General features: G+C 44.9%; 1 protein-coding gene and 1 long non-coding RNA gene across 6 annotated transcripts in view; one reads left to right on the top strand and one right to left on the bottom strand.

Moving 5' to 3' along the window:
* Positions 1-298: 298 nt before the first annotated feature.
* LOC144325820 (uncharacterized) lies at positions 299-19073 on the bottom strand. The gene is made up of 3 exons (XR_013391006.1): positions 18935-19073; positions 3131-3288; positions 299-434 (listed from the first exon to the last, which is right to left on the bottom strand). It is a non-coding gene; the product is annotated as an uncharacterized LOC144325820 (long non-coding RNA).
* GAL3ST1 (galactose-3-O-sulfotransferase 1) overlaps positions 738-19671 on the top strand; it is a 43368-nt gene continuing 24434 nt past the window's right edge. Inside the window, exons 1-2 of one of the 5 annotated variants that reach the window (XM_077920467.1) lie at positions 738-1467; positions 3192-3240. Coding sequence is in view for 1 of the 5 variants with exons in the window: in XM_077920462.1 (XP_077776588.1) it covers positions 19527-19607 (81 nt within the window). In the remaining 4 variants the exon portion in view is untranslated. Of the gene's footprint in view, positions 1468-3191; positions 3241-18300; positions 18967-19046; positions 19628-19671 lie in introns of those variants that run through there. The other 4 variants (XM_077920468.1, XM_077920469.1, XM_077920462.1 and 1 more) reach the window with 4 other exon arrangements.

The following is a 19671-nucleotide window of genomic DNA, read 5'->3' as shown; positions in this document are numbered from 1 at the left end:
AGACCTTCAGTCATGCAAACTGGATGCTTTACTGTGTTTGTACCATAGGAACAGAGGAAGCTGCCCTGAATAGCTCGGATGGTTAGAGCATGGTACTGATAACACCAAGGTTGCAGGTTCGATCCCCATACGGGACAGCTGCGTATTCCTGCATTGCAGGGAGTTGGACTAGATAATTCACAGGGTCCCTTCAAACACTCTGATTCTGTGGCAATGTTTATCCCATTGGTCCATCTAGCTCTGTATTGTCAATACTTGACTGGCAGGAATTCAGACAGACCCTACCTGGAGGTGCCGATAATTAAACCATGGACCTTCAGGCAAAGCAGGTCCTGTGTCCTTGAACTATGGCCCTCAAGGTAGAAACAGTCCTGTTACTTGCTTTGTGTTGCTGCCACGTTGATTCTTTTTTTGCAGAATCAGGACCCTGGCACCTTTGATATGAGGGGCGAAGAGGAGGAGCAAAACAAGGTGCTTGAACAGGTCATTGTCAAATACGTGAGGCATGTCTTGCAAGTTGGCGTGTGGCCAGATGGCAGGAAGGTGAAAGCCTAAACCAATCTACTCCCCCTGCAGTTGAAAAGGGGGGGGGGGGGGACGATACTTCCATGCTTCCCATTCCATTACTAAAGTGGAGAAAAGTTACACACAAGACACACTCTTGACAATTGCATTTGTGATATCAGAAGTTACTTCAATACACATTTGGTACTCGGGCAAGGGTCCAGTCTGACCACAAGCTGTTGGAAAGGTGCGGTGCCTCTATGGCTTTTGCAGCTTTTGGGAGTATTTCTGTGTCATAATCATGTCCCTGTTTTCAATGGTGGCATGTTGGAGAATATGTAATAAACAGCATGTGCATGTATGTGGAGTCGTGAGAGATCCTACTCCACAGCAATGCTAATCAATGCTTCCGCAGTCATCAATTCAGAGTAAAACATGGGGGCGCAAATGCATACCCTCCAAAGTGTCCCGATTTTCCAGGGACAGTTCCGGAATTACAGAAGCCTTCACGGTTTACGACTTGATCCTGAAATGTCACAATTTTCCTTTTTCCTCTTCTCCACATCTCAGAGAACAATTAAAAGTGATCTGTGTGTGTGTACGTGCAAAAACAAGAGTCCTGCTTATACTGTACTGACCAATAAAATACCTGTACCAAACTAAGGAAATGATGAAGCTGGCATATGAGGCCCTTGCTATAATTCTGAAGGAAAAACGTAACCAGTCCGCTTTAAATTCTTGAATTGCCAGGCTTCAGCAGCCAGCCATTTTAAAGCGCTTGGAGTGCCGATTCCTTTATTGTAAACTGAGCCCTACACTGCCTATTCAGAAGTAAATCCCACAGTATTGGCTCAAGGTGACCCATGTAGGTGTGTTTATGACGTCAATGTGTGCAGGAGATCAAACGCAGAAGAAGCTTCCTTATGTAGAAGGCCCCTATTTTCATCTGTGAAATGTTGGAGGGTATGCAATACAAATGCGCAAATAGGGCAGAAGTGGTTGTGACCAGGCCGCAGATTGGAGTAGGCCGAGAAAAGTGAAAGCTCTGGCTTTGATTCTAAGGCACGGCAGAGGCCAAATGGAATTTTGCAGCCATGGTCTCCTTAGGGCCTCAGAGTGGCTTTCTTTTTCTCTCTCTCTTTTTTCTTTTTCCATTTTCTATTTTACATATACAAGCAAAATAAAAATATAAACATATAATCCCCTTTGACTTCCCTCCCCCCACATTGTGGATCTTAATATCATGATTTCCCCCTCTGCATATCAGACTGGCTTTCTGAGGAGGAAAAAGAGCAAGGCCTGTTTGCAAACCAACTTTGGGGAGGCTTGCTTTCTCTCTCTCTCTCCATCCATCTTGCTTTTTCACGACTTTCTAGTCTCAAAGCTACAATAAGACACTGTTCAGAGTATGTATGTATGTATGTATGTATGTATGTATGTATTTATTTATTTATTTATTTATTTACTTATTTAGCTTCCTGCCACCGTCAGCTTTCTGTTCTCAAAGCTATAATATGACACAGTTTGGGGTTATTAATATTTTTATTATTGTTATTACTACTACTACTGAGGGGAGGATTTATTTGTTTAGCTCCCCCGCCCCCCCTTCTGGCCTCAAAGCAACAATTTGGCACAGTTTGGGGTAATTATTATTATTTTAGGGGGGAGGAAATTTAGCTTTCCCCCTCCCTTTCTGGTCTCAAAGCTACGATTTGACACAGTTTGGGGTGTTCTTCTTCATCACCATCATTAATTATATTGAGGACTGGGGTTGTACTCCTGCTGTTTATTATCTTCTGTTTTGTTTGTTTCTTGAGCTGCAGGAGCGAGTGAGGCCTAGTAGTGGTAGTGGGGTGTTGGGCGGGGGGGGGGGGAGCTAAAAAGGACAGGCTCAATTTGGTGTGACCAGTGCTAAAATGGGAGAGTCGTGGTTGCTACGCCAGAAATTGACCCATGGCAGACTGTTTTTACTTTCCAACTAGCCCTAACTTAATCCATGCTGACGCCTCATCGGTTTAAATTATTTGGATCCATTCCATCTCAGTTCTGTTGTGGTTTCGGGCTAGAGGATAGTCTTGGTCACCCTGGTGAATTTCCGCAATCTGTAATACTATAAGGGAATAATTTTTATTTATTTATTTATTTATTGATAATATTTATTAAAGATTTCCAAAGAGTTAACAACCAAACAAAGAAAATCACAAACAAAAAACAAACATCAAAAATCCCAACAGAAAAACACCCAAAAAAGAAAGAAAAAATACAAAAAAAAGTTTAGTATAAAAAAGGAACTCTCTTTCATTTTGATAACTTTCAGAACCTTATTCTCTTTACTTCCACCCGCCTTCCCTTCTTGTATTTTAATTTAAAAATTAGTTCAGCAAGATCGTTAACTATTCATATTAAATCTTTGTCCTTCTCTTCATAACCTATTTGTCTTAATCGCTAAAATCCCTTCATTTCATTTTCAGAGCCCTTAGCATTCATATAAGGGAATAATTTTTAAGACCTAGTGATTGTGTGAAATTTCATAGACAGGGCTGTTTTTGTTCTTTCTACCAGGGGAAAAATTGTGATTATAAGCAGTTTTGAATATCAAATGAATTATACAACTGAGATACAACACCTGTGATGTCATGAAAGCCAAAATACTTCATATCTGATTGATCCCTTTCCATTTTTTGTAGCTCTCAGGAGGACAGGAGTGATTCAGGTGATTCAGTGATTGCTTTGAAGGTAATTACTTCATTTGGTCCATTGTAGTGAAGACAATAATTTATCTCCCTGAAATAGAGATGACAGCTTGGTTGGCCCTGGAATATGTTGTCCCAGACGCAGAAATATTGACAAATGAGGAGCTGAAATATTAAACATATCATCATGTTCAGGTGGACTCCCTTATTCAGACCATTTTGTACTCCTGGCACCAAAAATGTAAGTTTCGTCCCAAGAAAACGCTAAGGGCATGCTCAAGATGTCTCATGCAAAAAAATTTCATCGGCGTTAGCTAGCTCAGCATGTATTGTGAAGTGAAGACACACATCAATTCAAATCTTTGTGAGTGGGTGGTTCTTTGTATATCTCCCCCGCACTTCTTTCCCCATGTTCATTAGCGTTGCCATATTTTGAAGAGGACTGATCCAGACAAGTGGATCACCAATAGCCTACGCAGTCATAATTTCTCTGATTTGGCATGCAACATCTGTACAACTTCCTTGTCCTACTTTGACCACTGCACAACAATCCACATTCCCAGGGCTTCAAATGTTTTTTATTTACAGTGGTGCCTCGCAAGACGAAAATAATCCGTTCTGCGAGTCTCTTCGTCTAGCGGTTTTTTCGTCTTGCGAAGCAACCCTATTACCAGATTAGCGCTATTAGCGGTTTAGTGGCTATTAAAGGCTTAGCGGCTTAGCGGCTTAGAAAAAGGGGGGGGGAGCGGGGGAAAATCGCAAGACTCGCAAGACGTTTTCGTCTTGCGAAGCAAGCCCATAGGGAAAATCGTCTTGCGAAGCAACTCAAAAACGGAAAACCCTTTCGTCTAGCGGGTTTTTCGTCTTGCGAGGCATTCGTCTTGCGGGGCACCACTGTATTTATTTGCATTTATATCCCACTTTTTTCTCCAAGGAGCTCAAAAAGTTGTGCATGGTTCTGCCCCTCCCTGTTTTATTCTCATGACAACCCTGTGAGGTAGGTTAGGCTTAGAGAGAGTGATTGAGCCCAGGGTCACACAGTGAGTTTCATGGCCAAGTGGGGATTTAAACCCTGGTCTCCCAGTTCCTAGTCCGACACTAACAACTAGACCACACTGGCTCTCAGAACATTGGTCCACCTGGATCCCAGTACTGCCTACACTGGCTGGCAGCAGCTCTTTGGGGTTTTAAGAAAGGAGTTTTTGTCCCAAGATTTTTATTTATTTTATCTCTATGCTTGCCGTCCTCTCCCCTCCAGAGATTCTTGAACAGATCTCTGGTTTTTCCCATTCCATTGTTTTCCTCTATTTCTTTGCACTGCTCGTTTAAGAAGGCCCTCTTGTCTCTCCTTGCTATTTTTTGGAAATCTGCATTCAATTTCCTGTATCTTTCGCTATCTCCCTTGCATTTTGCTTGCCTTCTCTCCCCCGCTATTTGTAAGGCCTCATTGGACAGCCACTTTGCTTTCTTGCATTTCCTTTTCATTGGGATGGTTTTCGTTGCTGCCTCCTGTATAATGTTACGAGCCTTCATCCATAGTTCTTCAGGCACTCTGTCTACCAAATCTAAATCCTTAAACCTGTTCCTCACTTCCACTGTGTATTCATAAGAGATTTGATTTAGATTGTATCTTACTGGCCCAGTGGTTTTCCCTACTTTCTTCAGTTTAAGCTTGAATTTTGCTATAAGAAGCTGATGATCTGAGCCACAGTCAGCTCCAGGTCTTGTTTTTGCTGACTGTATAGAGCTTCTTGATCTTTGGCTACAGAGAATATAATCAATCTGATTTCGATGTTTTCCATCTGGTGATGTGCATGTGTAGAGTCGACTCATGTGTTGTTGGAAAAGAGTGTTTGTGATGACCAGCTTGTTCTCTTGACATAACTCTATTAGCCTTTGCCCTGCTTCGTTTTGAACTCCAAGCCGAAACGTGCCAGTTGTTCCTTTTATCTCTTGACTCCCTACTTTAGCATTCCAACCGCCTGTAATGAGAAGAACATCCTTCTTTGGTGTCATTTCTAGAAGGTGTTGTAAGTCTTCATAGAAGTGGTCAATTTCAGTTTCTTCAGTGCATAAACTTGGATTACTGTGATGTTAAAACGTCTGCCTTGAATTCGTATCGAGATCATTCTATCATTTTTAAGATTGCATCCTAGTACAGCTTTTGCCACTCTTTTGTTGACTATGAGGGCCACTCCATTTCTTCTATGGGAGTCTTGCCCACAGTAGTAGATATGATGATCATCCAAACTGAATTTGTCCATTTTAGCTCACTGATGCCCAATATGTCAATATTTATTCTTGCCATCTCATTTTTGACCACATCCAGCTTACCAAGGTTCATGGATCTTACATTCCAGGTTCCTATGCAATATTTTTCTTTACAGCATTGAACTTTCCTTTCACTTCCAGGCACATCCGCAACTGAGCGACCTTTCAGCTTTGGCCCAGCCACTTGTCCTCCGCTCTTCCTCAGTAGCATGTTGGACGCCTTCCGATGCCATCTTCCAGCGTCTTAACTTTTATGTGCCTGTTGTTTTTGTCCATGGAGTTTTCTTGGCAGGGATACTGGAGTGGCTTGCCGGTTCCTGCTCCAGGTGGATCACGTTTAGTCAAAACTCTCCACTATGATCTGTCCGTCTTGGGTGGCCCTGCACGGCATAGCTCATAACTTCTCTGAGTTATTCAAGCCCCTTCGCCATGACAAGGCAGTGATCCATGAAGGAGGCTGTGCACTTACTTGGAAGTAAGTCAGGCAGGTATCAAGCAGACTTCTGAGTAAATAAATATGGCATACATTTTCATTGTGAACTATTTTCATCTTTCATCATTATCTATTACTAGAGGTTTCATGTTGCCAGAACTTATAGAAAACTTGGGGGAAAGAATTGGAGGAAAGATCCACTGATTTGTCACTGGAATAAAACCTTGGGGAGACGTGAAGAGATAAGGCCCAATCAAGTGTTTGATGAAATGCAGAAGGTTTCAAGCTGCATCCATGCTGCCTAGCTCCTCATCCCCAGAGGTGAAACAGGGCTTGGGAACGAGATAGTGCCCAGAAATCTTCTTCTTCTTCTGCCTCATCCTCTTTGGCGATAACTTGTAGTCGACTAAGATTGTCTTCCATAAACATGGTCTTAACAGTGAGTCCATAAGTGACTGTGGAGGCCAATTCTGGATCCACACGTCATTCCACACTGGGGACATAGGTTTCTGGGCAGGAGTTGATCACGGTGAGGGTTTGCCAAATGTGCCTTTCTCTTAGCTTGTTTTTTCTTTCATCCTGCGTTCGAGCAACTTCAAAGTCCATGACACCTTTGGTAAAGGCTGTTCTCCAAATGGAGTGCTCACGACCAGTGTTTCCCAATTGTCAGTGTTTAGACTACTTTTTTAAAAAAAATTGCCTTGAGTCTTTAAACCTCTTTTGTTGACCACCAGCATTACGCTTTCCATTTTTAAGTTTGGAATAGAGTAGTTGCTTTGGAAGACAATAATCATGCATCCGAACAACATCACCAGTTCAATGAAGTTGATGTTGAAGAATCATTGCTTTGACACTGGTGATCTTCCTTCCTTCCAGTACACTGGCATTGTTTGCCTGTCTTCCCAAGTGATGTGTACAATTTTTTGGAGACACCGTTATTGGAATCTTTCAAGCAGTTGGAGATGGCTTTTATAAGTGGCCCATGTTTCACAAGCATACAGTAAAGTTGGTAGTACAATAGCTTTGTGAACAAGCATTTTGGTTTCCCTATGAATGTTCCGGTCTTCAAACACTCTGCACTTCAATCAGGAGAAAGCTGCACTCTCAGAGCTCAGGTGATGCTGGATTTCGGCTTCAATGTCAGCCCTTATGGAAAGATAACTGCCCAGGTAGGAGAAGTGATCGACACTTTCCAACGTTACACTACTGAGTTGGATTTGTGGCACTGCAGAGAGGTTGTTTTGTGCTTGTTGATGCAGCACTTGGGTTTTCTGGATGTTGAGCAATAGGCCAAGCTTTTCATAAGCTTCTGCAAAGATATTTAGGACGGTTTGGAGGTCATCCTCTGAGTGTGCACACACTACATTGTTATCAGCATACTTAAACTCTATGACGGAAGTTATGGTAAGCTTACTCTTTGTTTTCAGCCTACTCAGATTAAAGAGCTTTCCATCTGTTCGGTATATGATTTCTACTCCAGTGGGGAGTTTCTCTTCTACAAAGTGTAGGATCATGGCAATTAAAATAATAGAGTTGGGGCAGTAACACAACCCTGTTTAACACTTGATCCCACTGTGAATGGTTCACTTTGAGAGCCATTGTTACCTGCGATTGTTGCTGTCATATTATCATGGAAGAGCAAAAGGATGTTCACTAATTTATCTGGGCAGCCAATTTTCAGAAGGGCAGTCCACAGGGCATTATGATTTAAAGTGTCGAAGGCCTTAGTCAGGTCAATAAACACCATATACAGTGGTTGGTTTTGCTCTCTGCATTTTCCTTGAAGCTATCCAGCAGTGAAAAGCATGTCCACTGTCCCCCTAGAAGGGACAACTGAAGGAAGAAAAAGGAGGCTACACATTCTTCTGGGAAGGTCTACCTGAATAAGAACTTGGAATACATGGAGTAGGCTGTGCTATAAAAAAAACCGATCTTGTGAAACTCTTGTCAGAAGTCCCTACCGACCCAGACATGCAAGGCACCACATTTCAGTTAGGAGGGGAGAGAAAGCAAGTAAAGAAGGTGAGCACACAGAGAAAGGAGGTAGAGGCAAGCAGCAACAGCAACACCTGTGGAACTTGCACTGCCTATGGCTCAGCACCGTAGATGCAAGTCGCCAGGCTGTTCCTGCCCACTGGTCCTCCACCTCCACTGCTCAGGAAGCATGTAGCCAGTGGGAAAGTGGTGGGTGGGGAAGCCTGAAAAGGAAGCTGGCAGAGGGGAAACAAGGATCGCTGAAAGTCACTGAGCACGAGGGCAAATCCATCTCAGGGCTGGGCTGCTGGAGTGACCACCTCTCCTCCAAACAAAAAAACCTGACACATGTTATACCTACAAAGGAATACCCCTGTAGTTGGATCTGACCAAATGCTCATCTAGTTCAGGATCCTGATCTCATAGTGGACAGCCAGATGCTCCAATGCAGGGATGGAGAACCTCAGACCCAGGAGACAAATGTGGCCCCCCAGTCCTTCGAATCTGGCCCTCAGAGCTTTCCCTAGGCCACACTCCATCTCCTCAGTTCACAGCCCTCTTTTTTTAAACCTTTTAAAAAAAAATCCTGTATTGCAAATGCGTAGATACGTCCATTATACATAAATAAAATGAAAAGAAAAAAGGGAGAGGGAAGGAAACAGAAAAAGAATAAAAACAAAAAATAGATAACTAACTTCAAAAAACAAATATTTTCAAATTAACTTCTACATAGGGAGTACAAGCCTTCTTGAAACAGTTTTGGCTTGACTCGTTAATTTGAATCATGACTTCCCACTATCCATGAATGTACTTAGTAAATCTTTTTTTTTCCAGATAACTGTATTTAGATGGTAAGTCTTGGAGAAACCATCTGATTGTCAGTGGGATTTAACCTACACTAAGACAAGTGATGCTCTGGAAGCCTTCTTTTTCCATGTAATTTATAAAGACATCCCATTCTCTCCTTAATCTTTCTTTTGAGTGATTTCTTATTAGGTCTGTTAATTTGGCAAGTTCTAGATATTCACTTAGTTTTCATAGAATCATAGAATCATAGAGTTGGAATAGACCACAAGGGCCATCGAGTCCAACCCCCTGCCAAGCAGGAAACACCATCAGAGCACTCCTGACATATGGTTGTCAAGCCTCTGCTTAAAGACCTCCAAAGAAGGAGACTCCACCACACTCCTTGGCAGCAAATTCCACTGTCGAAGAGCTCTTACTGTCAGGAAGTTCTTCCTAATGTTTAGGTGGAATCTTCTTTCTTGTAGTTTGGATCCATTGCTCCGTGTCCGCTTCTCTGGAGCAGCAGAAAACAACCTTTCTCCCTCCTCTATATGACATCCTTTTATATATTTGAACATGGCTATCATATCACCCCTTAACCTCCTCTTCTCCAGGCTAAACATGCCCAGCTCCCTTAGCCGTTCCTCATAAGGCATCGTTTCCAGGCCTTTGACCATTTTGGTTGCCCTCCTCTGGACACGTTCCAGTTTGTCAGTGTCCTTCTTGAACTGTGGTGCCCAGAACTGGACACAGTACTCCAGGTGAGGTCTGACCAGAGCAGAATACAGTGGCACTATTACTTCCCTTGATCTAGATGCTATACTCCTATTGATGCAGCCCAGAATTGCATTGGCTTTTTTAGCTGCCGCGTCACACTGTTGGCTCATGTCAAGTTTGTGGTCAACCAAGACTCCTAGATCCTTTTCACGTGTACTGCTCTCAAGCCAGGTGTCAACCATCTTGTATTTGTGCCTCTCATTTTTTTTGCCCAAGTGCAATACTTTACATTTCTCCCTGTTAAAGTTCATCTTGTTTGTTTTGGCCCAGTTCTCTAATCTGTCAAGGTCATTTTGAAGTGTGATCCTGTCCTCTGGGGTGTTAGTCACCCCTCCCAGTTTGGTGTCATCTGCAAATTTGATCAGGATGCCCTTGAGTCCATCATCCAAGTCGTTGATAAAGATGTTGAATAAGACCGGGCCCAAGACAGAACCCTGTGGCACCCCACTAGTCACTCTTCTCCAGGATGAAGAGGAACCATTGATGAGCACCCTTTGGGTTCAGTCAGTCAGCCAGTTACAAATCCACTGAGTGGTAGCATAGTCAAGACCGCATTTTACCAGCTTCTTTACAAGAATATCATGGGGCACCTTGTCGAATGCCTTGCTGAAATCAAGGTAGGCTACATCCACTGCGTTCCCTTCATCTACCAGGCTTGTAATTCTGTCAAAAAATGGTTTTGAGAGCCATTCTTCTTTTGTTGGTATTGTATTACATTTCCAATGTTTCGCTATCACGATCCTCTTTTATTTTCCTTTGGGATGTCCGTAGTTCACACCCCTCATTGGTCTGCTTTGCAACCTGAGTGATAGGAACATGGTTGACAATTGCGATGGGGTGTGAATGGGATTAGCCTTCTAAAGCTTCTCCTTTTGAGCCCTTTCACTGACACAACTTCCAAGCGTAATGGAACATAGGAAGTTGCCTTGTATTGGGTGAAACCATTGGTCCATCTACTGACCATTTGTCTGGAAGCTGCTCCCCAGGGTTTTCAGATAGGAGTCATTCCCAACCCTACCTGGAGATGCCAGGGATTGAAACCTTCTGTATGCAAAGCAGGTGCTCTACCACTGAACTACAGCCCTTCCCCTAATCCCATTAACCACGAAGGCTAGAAAATGAAGAGTGATAACTTGATGAAGACAAACCTACAAAGCCAGTACTGAGTTCTGCAGAGAAATATGCTCTGTGAAGAATCACAAAAGCAATTGACTCTGTTTGCAGTGCTTTGTTTTGTTGGCACCCACATTTTTCAAGCCTGAGTTGGATTCTTTGCAGTCCACAAAACTGTTCCTTTCAGTCCAGCAGAACTCCTGACTGGCAGCAGAAAGGAGCTGGCGGCCATCCAATCTGATCAAAAGTACAGAGCACTGAGATGGGGCCCTCCTCACTGTGTCTTCTTAACGAAATGACACGTGGGCACCCGGCCTGTCCATAGAATTTCCCCCATTCCTTAGCTAGTCAGCAGTGGTGGGTGGGCTGTTCCTAGGCTTGCAGATTTGAGCCATTTCAACAGTGGCTGTCTCTCTGGCACGTCCTCTTTCTCTCAAGCCCTTTGCATTTTGTTTCGTTTTACCATCAAGCAGTACATAAATTTCATGAAATTAATTATGAAATAAATATGACATGAGAGTGTTAGAAAAGCAACAGTAAGAGGATCGCAAGGGCTTGAAGCTAGAGACCCGCAAGATTTGGCCCCAACAGCATTTAAAGCACGATGATGCCACTCTGAAAAATCATGGCTTCCCCAAAATTCAGAAGGGCAGAGGTCCCTTCATAGTAGGCACACCCAGACCCCATCTAAGATTATACAAACTTCTAAGATTATACAATAACCTGATAATTACACAATAGTCATCATCAGGGTTGCATCAGAACAATCCAGGTGTTGCATTTCGGACAAATCTACTATTTCCTGTGCACGTACATGGGCAAATGTTTCGGAGGGCTCCAATATCTTATTTCAGAGCAACTTGTGTTTTCCTTGAAGTTCCATTGCGCATAAAAGAACTTGCACATCATTCTCTTGAAACGGAAGCATCTGTTGTTTTCCGTTTCCCTAAATGCTTCTCTTTGGAGCATACAGTGGCTAAAAAAGGTCCTGTTTCATTCTGATTGGGCGGCTGTAGGAGACAGGCATTCTGCCGCAAGAAGAAGAATAATGTGTCTTTGACCCATGACCCCACCCCTGCAATTGTGGATCGCTACACCACTGGTGCCATCCCTTTAAAATAGTTGCTCTTGATTTCAGTCTGACAGGCTAAAGCCCAGGCTGGTGCCAACTGCACAATGCCTCTCATTCTGCACAGTAGAAGATGGGGTGATGTCTTTGGCAGTCCCAGCGGATGGGGGCAAGGCTCCACTGCCGCCATGTGGCCGGAAAGAGCACCCTCCTCTTTCAGCCCCCATCATCTTGCTCATTGAGAACAAAGGAGCCAGCGGGCTGCCTCTCCGGTGATCCCCGCCACGCGTCTAACAGCAAAAGGAACCATTTGTTTCCGATGAACAAAACCACAGCCTCTTCATAGACTGAAGCCCTTGGGAAAGAGCTTCCTTGGCCCTGCTAAAGGGCTACATCCAGACCTGTTCATAAAATGTTGAACTTAGAGGCAAGGCAGGCTGCAGTTTCAAAAATAAATGGTGCGGCAGAATCAAAGTGATTGAGCCCAGCCCTAAGGCTAGTTTCCTAATCATATATATATGGACACGGGTAGCGCTGTGGGTTAATCCACAGAGCCTAGGACTTGCCGATCAGAAGGTCGGCGGTTCGAATCCCTGCGACGGGGTGAGCTCCTGTTGCTCAGTCCCAGCTCCTGCCCACCTAGCAGTTTGAAAGCACGTCAAAGTGCAAGTAGATAAATAGGTACCGCTCCATCAGGAAGGTAAACGGCGTTTCCGTGCGCTGCTCTGGTTCGCCAGAAGCGGCTTAGTCATGCTGGCCACATGACCTGGAAGCTGTACGCCGGCTCCCTCGGCCAATAAAGCGAAGTGAGCGCCACAACCCCAGAGTCGGTCACGACTGGACCAAATGGTCAGGGATCCCTTTACCTTTACCTATATGTTCTCATCATCAACAACCTTTTATTCGACCGTCAGTCAGAAAAAAGTACATTTGTCAATACACAGTTAAAACATCCAGGAAGATTTTAGAACTTAGCCAACACTAAAATGGGCTAAACAGATAGCCCCATATCAATACAGTCAATTATAGTCTTGCGACGCTTAAAAGCTAAAAAAAGAAATTTGGCCACTAAGGAAGGTATAGCTCTAGTGACATTATTTAGCAAGTGTAAAACCTGGTTTTCTCCGGGTAGGAAGCTAAATTGACATAGGAGTGGGTCTATAAAATTTTGTCTAAGCTCTGCATAAGAAGGGCAAGTCAAGAGAATATGTTCGGTGGACTCAACCACACCCATGGCACAATGACAGGTTCTCTGGGCGTATGGTACTCCCCTGTACCTTCCCCACAATATCGCAGAGTCAAGGACATTTAATCTAGCCGCTGTAAGAAGTCTGCGGTATTCCACATAGTGGATTTCTGCAAGGTAGGGGGCTGGTATGGTCCGATAAATCTGGTCCCCTAGAAACATCCCTGGTTTTACTTGGGCTATGTCCTCTTGTCTGGCAATGTCACTCAGTCTCCGGGAGATCACAGCTCTAGCTTGATTGTGCGTCATAGACTCAAAGTAAAGATGAGACAGTCCGCAGGATTGAACCTCGTTAATGACCTCCCTTTCCCACGATGATTGGAAATCGTCCCTCAGTATCAAGGGGGCAATACCCACTGGTATAAAACAAAGCTTGAGCCATAGCCAGAGCTTCGTCTTCAAGGCCACATACCGTAGAGCTTGCCAGCCGACCTCTAATCTCATAACTGTACCCGCTACCGAGGGGGGAATCCTAAGGATGGCTCTGAGGAATCGCGTTTGGATAGAATCCAGTTTCAAAAAATCCCTACGGGAGCCTAAAGAGATGCCCACCAAAAGAAGGGGGAGGACTTTCATTTGAAAGAGTCTCAAAGCTATCTTCACTGATTGAGCCTGATTCTTAGCATATAGAGATCTAATCTGGGTGGCTGCTTTAGATGCATTAGTTGTTATATAGTCTCTATGGGCCAGAAAAGACCTATTTGACCGTATTACTTGTCCCAGATATTTAAAGCAGTTAACCTGCTCTAGGGGGATCCCGTTCATCGACCATCGATGGAGTCTCGGTCGTGCAGAGAAGACCATGATCTTGGTCTTAGCATAGTTGGGTTGGAGCTCATGCTGATCACAGTATTCATGTAGAGCTTGCAACATTCTCCTCAGTCCAATAGGGGATCTGGCAAGAAGTGCAGCGTCATCCGCATACAGAAGAACATTCAGAGATCGGCCTGCTAATTTGGGGGGGGTGGAAAGCATCATTGGCCATGTGAGTCACCAGTGAGTTAATGTAAAAGCTAAACAATGCTGGGGCCAATAGACAACCCTGTCTTACCCCTCTAGTGGTGGTAACAGGGTTAGAGACTAGGCCTTTATTGTCTAGCCTGATTCTCAGAAAGGTGTTTGTATGAAGGCTGATAATCAGATGAAGGAGACGACGATCGATCTTTGTAGCAGCCAGTTTTGTCCATAGCTGCTTTCTAGAGATTCGATCAAATGCCTGCTTAAGGTCAATAAAAGCCACATGAAAAACCTTTGGGGCTTTGCCGGCATACTTTTCCGCCAGGTGATTCAAGGTTAATATTTGGTCTGTGGTAGATCTTCCAGGGCAAAAACCCGCCTGTTCATCGGCAATGATATTGTCGTCCTCCATCCATTTCGATAGTTTGTTTAGCAGGTACCCCGAGTAAATCCTCCCAATGACATTTAGCAAGCTGATTGGCCTAAAGTTGCTCGGCTCTGTACGTGGGCCTTTCTTATGTGTTAATACAATCAACGCAGAGCTCCAGCTTGAGGGAAATTTTGCTGTTTTGTTTATATGCGTGTAAAGTGCTGCTAAAAGTGGGATCCACCAATCTTTATTTGCTTTGATGGCATCAATGGATATAAGGTCATCACCGGGGGCCTTGCCTGCTTTAAATCGATCTATGAGGGTTTCAACTTCAGGGCATGTAACTGGGTCCCAATCGGGCAGTGCTTCCGGCTCCACCGTATCTCCGCAGGCATCATGGGCTGCATACAGATCGGCGAAGTATCTTTCCCAAGTGTCCGCTGAGATGTGAGGTTCTATTCTTGCAAGCGGCCTACCCAGGTATCTGGAAATTAACTGCCAAAAAGAGGCTGGATTTCTATTCTCTGCAGCTATCAAAAGGTTGTTCCAATTGTTTCTTTCTGCCTCAAGCTTCTTTTCCTTTAGTAAAGGTAAAGGTACCCCTGCCCGTACGGGCCAGTCTTGACATACTCTAGGATTGTGCGCCCATCTCACTCAAGAGGCCAGGGGCCAGCGCTGTCCGGAGACACTTCTGGGTCACGTGGCCAGCATGACATCGCTGCTCTGGCGAGCCAGAGCCGCACACGGAAACGCCGTTTACCTTCCCGCTAGTAAGCGGTCCCTATTTATCTACTTGCACCCGGGAGTGCTTTCGAACTGCTAGGTTGGCAGGCACTGGGACCGAACAACGGGAGCGCACCCCGCCGCGGGGATTCGAACCGCCAACCTTTCGATCGGCAAGCCCTAGGCGCTGAGGCTTTTACCCACAGCGCCACCCGCGTCCCGCGTTTCCTTTAGTAGGGCTTTGTAACTTCTCCTGAGGGTGATAAGGCGGTTGTTTGGCATGGGGTCATTTGATGCTCTGTATGCCAACCATTCATTATACAGATGATTCTTGAAGTTTTTGCATTCCTCATCGAACCATTTTTTGTGGAAAAACTGTTTACCATGCTTTGTGGGGGACCGAGCTAGTGTTGGTTTTAGAAGTTCTACTAAATCGTCATATATTGGTAGAGGCTCATCCGCCTGCATAAGGGAAGCCCTTTTTATTTGGAGCTGACCAGACCAGAGAAGTTCGTTCAGCTGCTGGGCCGAGTTGGAGGTCCATTTAAGGGCTGTAGGTCTTATCTCCAGATGATCATTTGATAGGTGCACAAAGGAGTGCCTATCAAGTTTGTCAGCCAGTCAAGGAAATTTCTAGAGGGAAGTGATCACTCTCCAATCTTGTAGCCACCTTAAAGCTGGATATTTTTGGGGTAAGGTCGGGAGATATCCATACAAAATCAATAGTGGATGCACGTGAACCTGACCAATAGGTGAATTCGGCAGGGTAGTCCGAGCTGACTGCCCCATTTAGCAGAAGGAAATTGAGGGCCAGCAAGGTTTGCCTGCATTTGAAACCTGCGTAAGTGGCTATGTTATCTTTGAATTTCCTTGGTAAAAGATCTGTAGTCATAAGAGGTGAAGAAGGGTACTTGTTAAATTTAGAGAATAAGATTTGGTCAGTATGTGACAGGCGTCCATTAAAATCTCCCGCCAACAGAAAAGTGGCTTCGGGGTATTTATCAAAAAGCGTTTCCAATGTCACTTGGATTTCCTGCCATCTCAGATCAACCAAATTTCTCTTATAAATTGGGCATAAGTAGATATTGATCACTACTATCGTTTCCTCTACTGTTTGCAACTTTATAATCAGCATGAGTGACGACTGGATGTCGATTTTTTTGGCCTGAAGATTTATGGCTAAGGAAACAAAAGTAGCCAAGCCTCCTTGCGGTCTACCATGTGATAACGAGTTCCGCCTGGCATTCAGGTAGAAGCCCTTGTATCCTGTTAGATAGAAGTCCTCACAGGCCCATGACTCTTGGAATAGAAGGATGTGGCTGCCATTTATATAGGCAACAAATGATGGATCTGTCAGTTTGGATTTAATACCAGCCACATTCCATGATAGTAATGTAAGAGGCCGCTTTGTGTTTCCCTCAAGTCATGATTTCTCTTGCGTGGTTAATCCTGGAGGATCCAAATGGGGGTGCACGCTGCGTGAAGGGGCAGTAGGGTGAAAAAAGGCAGTGATTTTTGATTGTTTGCATTTCAGGTTCAAGTTGTCACATGTCACAGGAGCAGCCAGTGGCTGGGGCGAATTTATAGATCGCTGTAAGAGAAAATCTTGATACAAGGGGGTGTTACTAACCGACAAGTCCATAGACTCGTCGTTTGCCGTATGCTCTGTAGTTACAGGAGTCGTGCCTTGAGGATCGAGGCTTGTTGATGGGAAAGCACTATGTAAGACAGAAGAAAGACATCCTTTTCGGTTAGCTTCCAGTAGCTTGTTTAGCCTTGCCACTGCCTCAGTGTTTGTCCAAAGGGCTACTGGATCTCCCAGTGTCTCTTGCATCGTCATGGTATCAGCATAAGGAATGCAGCCATTTTGAGGATTGGAGATCGTTATCGCTGCAGGGGGGTCCACATGGGCTTGTGTCTGCCAATCTTTAGGAGCATCTATAATGGCCAAGGCTGGACCTGTCAAAGCTCTGCCCCTTAAGGCAGTCCCTTCTTGCCGGTGGGATGGTCGGCTAGTAAATCGTAGGGAGGGGTTCATAGGAAGGGTCCCTTGCTGCGAATTCCGGTCATAATCCTCAATCCTCCTTGTAGGCTGGCTAACCAAATTTGCTGAGTTTGGGATTTTCCCAATAATGCCCCTACAGTTGTTAACGAAGCATCTTTTTGGGGAAGATTCCATACCAGTTGAGGCGATTTTGAAGTTTGCTCAAAAGTGCAGGAAGCCTGGGAGAGTCGAACTTGAGCAACAAGCGCTTAAATTTTGGAGTCTCTGGCAGCCATTCTAATGATAGGAGATCACCCTGGGCCAAGTAGGACCTGGTCAACATTCGCAATGAGATCACAGCAGCTTTACAATTTCTCCAGGCATAGTAGGGGAAGCAGGAGTGAGCGATGTTCAAGCATATATTGTTAGGGGTGAGTTGGAGGTTTACTAGCTGCTGCCCCCTACTTAGGCTCTGTGCCTCATGATTATCAGGTCCCTGATGATTTAATGGCAGATTCAAAATCGAGGCAGGGGTTTTGGTGAAGGCATTTAGTTTTCCCTCTAACATATTGATGGAAGCTGATAGCACCTTTATTTCGTCAGCCAAGTGCAGGCAATATCTCTGCAAAGTCCTCAGCTCCACTGATTGTACTATATCACATAAAGATTTACGATGAGGGTCGGGGTCGGGGTGGGGAGAGAGGCCATCTGGGCTGGAGGTTATATCCAACAGCGATTTGTCTCCTGGCAAGGGAGTATTTGAAGTCGTTGCGGGGTCATATGGACAGTCTACCTGCTTGGAGGTGTTTAAAAGGTTGTTTGGAGTCATTGCAGGATCATGTAGGCAATCTAACTGCTTGGAGGTAACAGGCGAAGGAGGCACAAGATTGCAGAAAAACTCTTCCAATGATGAGATAGAAGGCTCTAAGGTCTTAGGTGGTGAATCCAGCCCAGTAGGCTTCGAAACCTTAGACATAGGTTCTGAGGCATTAAAGGAAAGGTCTTCCACAGAAGAGGTACGACCACGTTTTAGGTTCGTCATGCTAAACCCCTTGAGTGGCTTGGTTATCTAAGAGTCCTTCAAAGGCCAAGCAAGAGCTGGTGGAAGGCCAGGGAAGCGCGGCCGGTGGCTGCCCAAATTACAGCTAATCAGGTTGTTAGTGAAGCTCATTAAGGAGATTTATGGCGCTGACTTTTTAAGCTTCCACAGGGTGAGTTCCTGGCGTTATCATCAAAACATTATCGTGCCAACTTCCAGAGAAAAATAGGAGCGGAGTAACTTACAGCATGAACTGGAAAGGGGAGCTCCGGCAAGCGCGTCTTACTTCGTCGCCATCTTCGCCAGATTCTCTATATGTTCTCAATTTGATCCTTTTACATGGCTTTTTATGTTTTGTGGTTTAGGGGAAACAGCCTTGTGGACCAGATTTGCCCCACAGGCTGGCGGTTCTCCTCTCCTTCTTTAATACCTTGTTTAAGTAGTACTGTTTTTATATGTGCTGTTTATTACCAAAACAAACAAAGGCCTCATAAAAAATTGCTGGATCTTTCTTTAAAGTCGTCTAAGGTGAGGGCTGTTACTCTATAATATAAGAACAAGTTCCAGCAGTCAGCAGGTGAGGCCATCAATAAGTCCACAAGTGGGATGCTTCACTCTATTTCCTGCCTCAAATAGTATACCATACCTGCCCCTACAGCCCCCAGCAGTCAGTCAAAAATCTATGGCCACTGAACATGTTCCAGCTTGCATTGTGCTGTTTTGGGGGTCCCTAGCCCATCATAACTCCCCCCCCCCAATATTTTCTACGCTTCTGCAAATCTTAAGGTTTTCCTGAACCTGTAGATCCCACTTCTTTATATGTAGGGTGGTACCTTTGGCTTCCATAAAAAATGGTCCTCCAGAGTGATGGTATGCTCCTGTTTGTGCAAGCCTCACCTTCTTATTGAATGGGAGCAGAGCGGGGGCATATTTACTGAAATCTCAGCTGACATAGAAACCACTGCCAGTCCTCGCCCATAAACAAACATACAAACCTGGTGCAGTCTTGCCTTCTTTGCCACCTAATGTGAGTCTTGTGCTGGCCTCTGAGCCACAGATTTGTTTTATTTTCCATGCTTTCAGCTGATCTGGCTATGGTAGGCTGCGCTGTGGAGAAGACTTGCTGGATTTTGCTGCTCTTAGCAGGAGAGCCAGGAAAAAGAAGGCAGTGATGGCAGGGACAATGTCTTTGTTGATACCAGCACTGCAGAGACATACAAATGATGCTGTTGTTCTTGGAGCTGGCTTGGGAGCCCGTTGTGAAAGAATTCTCTGTGTTCCCTGACGTGGGAAGAGAGAGGCAAAGCTAGGAGAGTCAGCCTGGGTTGCAGCAGGAGCAGCAGCAGCGAGAGTTCATTTCCAGAACTCTTGTCCTCCTGGGAGACAGTGGAAGGCTCCTACAAGCTTCCCAAAAGAGGAAGCTGGTCCTTGTAATGAGGTGAAGAGCCCTTGGCGGCAGTGGTGGTGGGCCTTCCTGAGGGTCCTCTCAGCTCCAGCAAAGACCCCCCTCTTTGGCCAAGGCTTGCCAACACCGGCAGAGGGTTTCTAGGATGCTGTAAGCAGATCTGCTAGCGGAGAGGCCATCCCATGTCAGAGAAGCATCCCAAAGAAGCATCCCTGGCAAACTCTGCTTTGGTGGTGGCAGGGCGAAGGAAGGTTTGCTGGAAGGTGCTTAAACTGAGGGAAAGGTGAAGTACAAAGCCAGGCTGTTTGTTATGCAGTGTTGCCGGCA

The sequence above is a fragment of the Podarcis muralis genome, chromosome 16 (assembly GCF_964188315.1).
Source record: "Podarcis muralis chromosome 16, rPodMur119.hap1.1, whole genome shotgun sequence".
NCBI lineage: Eukaryota > Metazoa > Chordata > Lepidosauria > Squamata > Lacertidae > Podarcis > Podarcis muralis.
This window is presented reverse-complemented; position numbering and strand designations above follow the sequence as displayed.